Genomic DNA, 1,525 nt, shown 5'->3' with positions numbered 1-1,525 from the left:
GCAGGAATGAGCAGGAGAGAGCCAGGGAACCAGTGAGCTCACCCACTGCCTGGGCCAGCACTTCCTTCAAAAACAAGGCCCCATTCCACCCAAATCTAGCCCAGGTCACCAAGGCAACACAACAAGCCTGTCAATCTGCTCCCTTAGTAAGAGGCGCTCACGCTTTAACTCTAGGCAGACTTCCCACAAGTACGTGCTGTGCTCAGGACAGTACTTAGTGAGGGTGAAGCCACCCGACCAGCCAACGAGGGACCAGTGCCCTCGGCAGACCTGCTGCCCCAGGAGGGTACCACCAGGCAGTGTGCCACTATGCAGGATGCCACCTGGGGATGCCACCGCTGGGGCTCCTCCAGCTGCAGCTATGCAAGCTCCCACTGCAGTGGGACCAAGCACAGACTCAGGCCTTCAGGCCTCAGCCCACTCGCCTCTCAGAAGACCGTTTGTTCACTGTGCCTGGGGAAGATGGGAGGCAGGACGCTGGAGGGACTGTGTTCCCTGAGAGCAGTTGCAGAAGGCGCTCCAGGCCAGAGCCTGGCCCCTGCCTGAGAGCCTGAACCTGTACCTGTAGGCCCTCTGTGCCTGCACCGCCCCTTCCTGGGGAGCCTCTGCATCTGCACCGCCCCCTCCTGGGGAGCCCCCTGATCCTGCACCGCCCCCTCCTGGGGAGCCTCAGTGCCCGCCCCTCCCGAGGTCAGGTCCCCCCAACTTGAGAGGGGCAGGGCTGGGGCGTTGCACTCACCGCGGTGGTGGCGTTGGGCTGCGCGCCCTGCTGTAGCAGCACGTTGATGATGTGTGTGTGGCCCTGCTGCGCGGCCTGGTGCAGGGGCGTGTAGCCGTTCTGTGGACAGCCGGCCGGCACGTGCAGGGGACAGAAAATGTCTGTTATTTTCCTTTCTCCTTCCTTCATCCCAGGACAACACACAACCCAGGTTTCTCAGCTGCACACAATCCCTCGAACCTCAAGAACAGGGAGAAGAGGCTGCCTTGTGAACAGGAGACCACGCACACCGAGGGGGCACTTAGGCAGAGGGCCTGGTCACCACGACTGCTCCCCTGGGCACAGGAGGGTGCACTGGCTGTGACCTAAGCCTGCAGAGGGCCCACGCCCCCCGGCCGGCTTTCCAACAGCCCTGGGCTAGCTTCCCGCTCTAAATACACAGCAGGGATCCCACCCCAGCTCACTAGGCATCTGGAGGACACAAGACTTCCCTGGAAGCTCAGCAGCCCAGCCTGAATTTGAAAATGTATTTAAAACTATGTTTTCACATTGGAAACCAGTTAGGACACTGGAGACAGTGTGGGAGGCGGGAGAGTGGGGAGAGTGAGAGGAAAGGGGTCTGGGAGAGGAGGCCGGGTTGGAGGCAGCAGCCTGGAGGGCTGTTTGTTCCACAGCAGGATTCCTTGGGTCAGACTGGTGGCAAGTGGGTTCACGTCCGGTAATTCATCTTACAAGCTGCAGTGATATACAGTGACTGAATGTGTACAGTAAATTAAAATAAAAACAATGTCTTCACATTCTCGGAAG

The 1,525-nt window shown here is 59.5% G+C and overlaps 1 protein-coding gene across 30 annotated transcripts in view; it reads right to left on the bottom strand.

Annotated features, from left to right (window-relative positions):
• The window catches only part of ANK2 (ankyrin 2), a 333,322-nt gene that overhangs the window by 101,193 nt on the left and 230,604 nt on the right, over positions 1-1,525 (bottom strand). For all 30 annotated transcript variants that reach the window (XM_027765833.1, XM_027765842.1, XM_027765857.1 and 27 more), the window contains one exon: positions 740-838. In XM_027765833.1, the coding sequence (XP_027621634.1) occupies positions 740-838 (99 nt within the window). The remainder of the gene's footprint in view (positions 1-739; positions 839-1,525) is intronic.

The sequence above is a fragment of the Tupaia chinensis genome, unplaced genomic scaffold (assembly GCF_000334495.1).
Source record: "Tupaia chinensis unplaced genomic scaffold, TupChi_1.0 Scaffold139767_1, whole genome shotgun sequence".
In the NCBI taxonomy this organism is placed as follows: domain Eukaryota; kingdom Metazoa; phylum Chordata; class Mammalia; order Scandentia; family Tupaiidae; genus Tupaia; species Tupaia belangeri.
The sequence above is the reverse complement of the archived record's forward strand: the minus strand, read 5'-3'. Positions and strand labels throughout refer to the sequence as shown.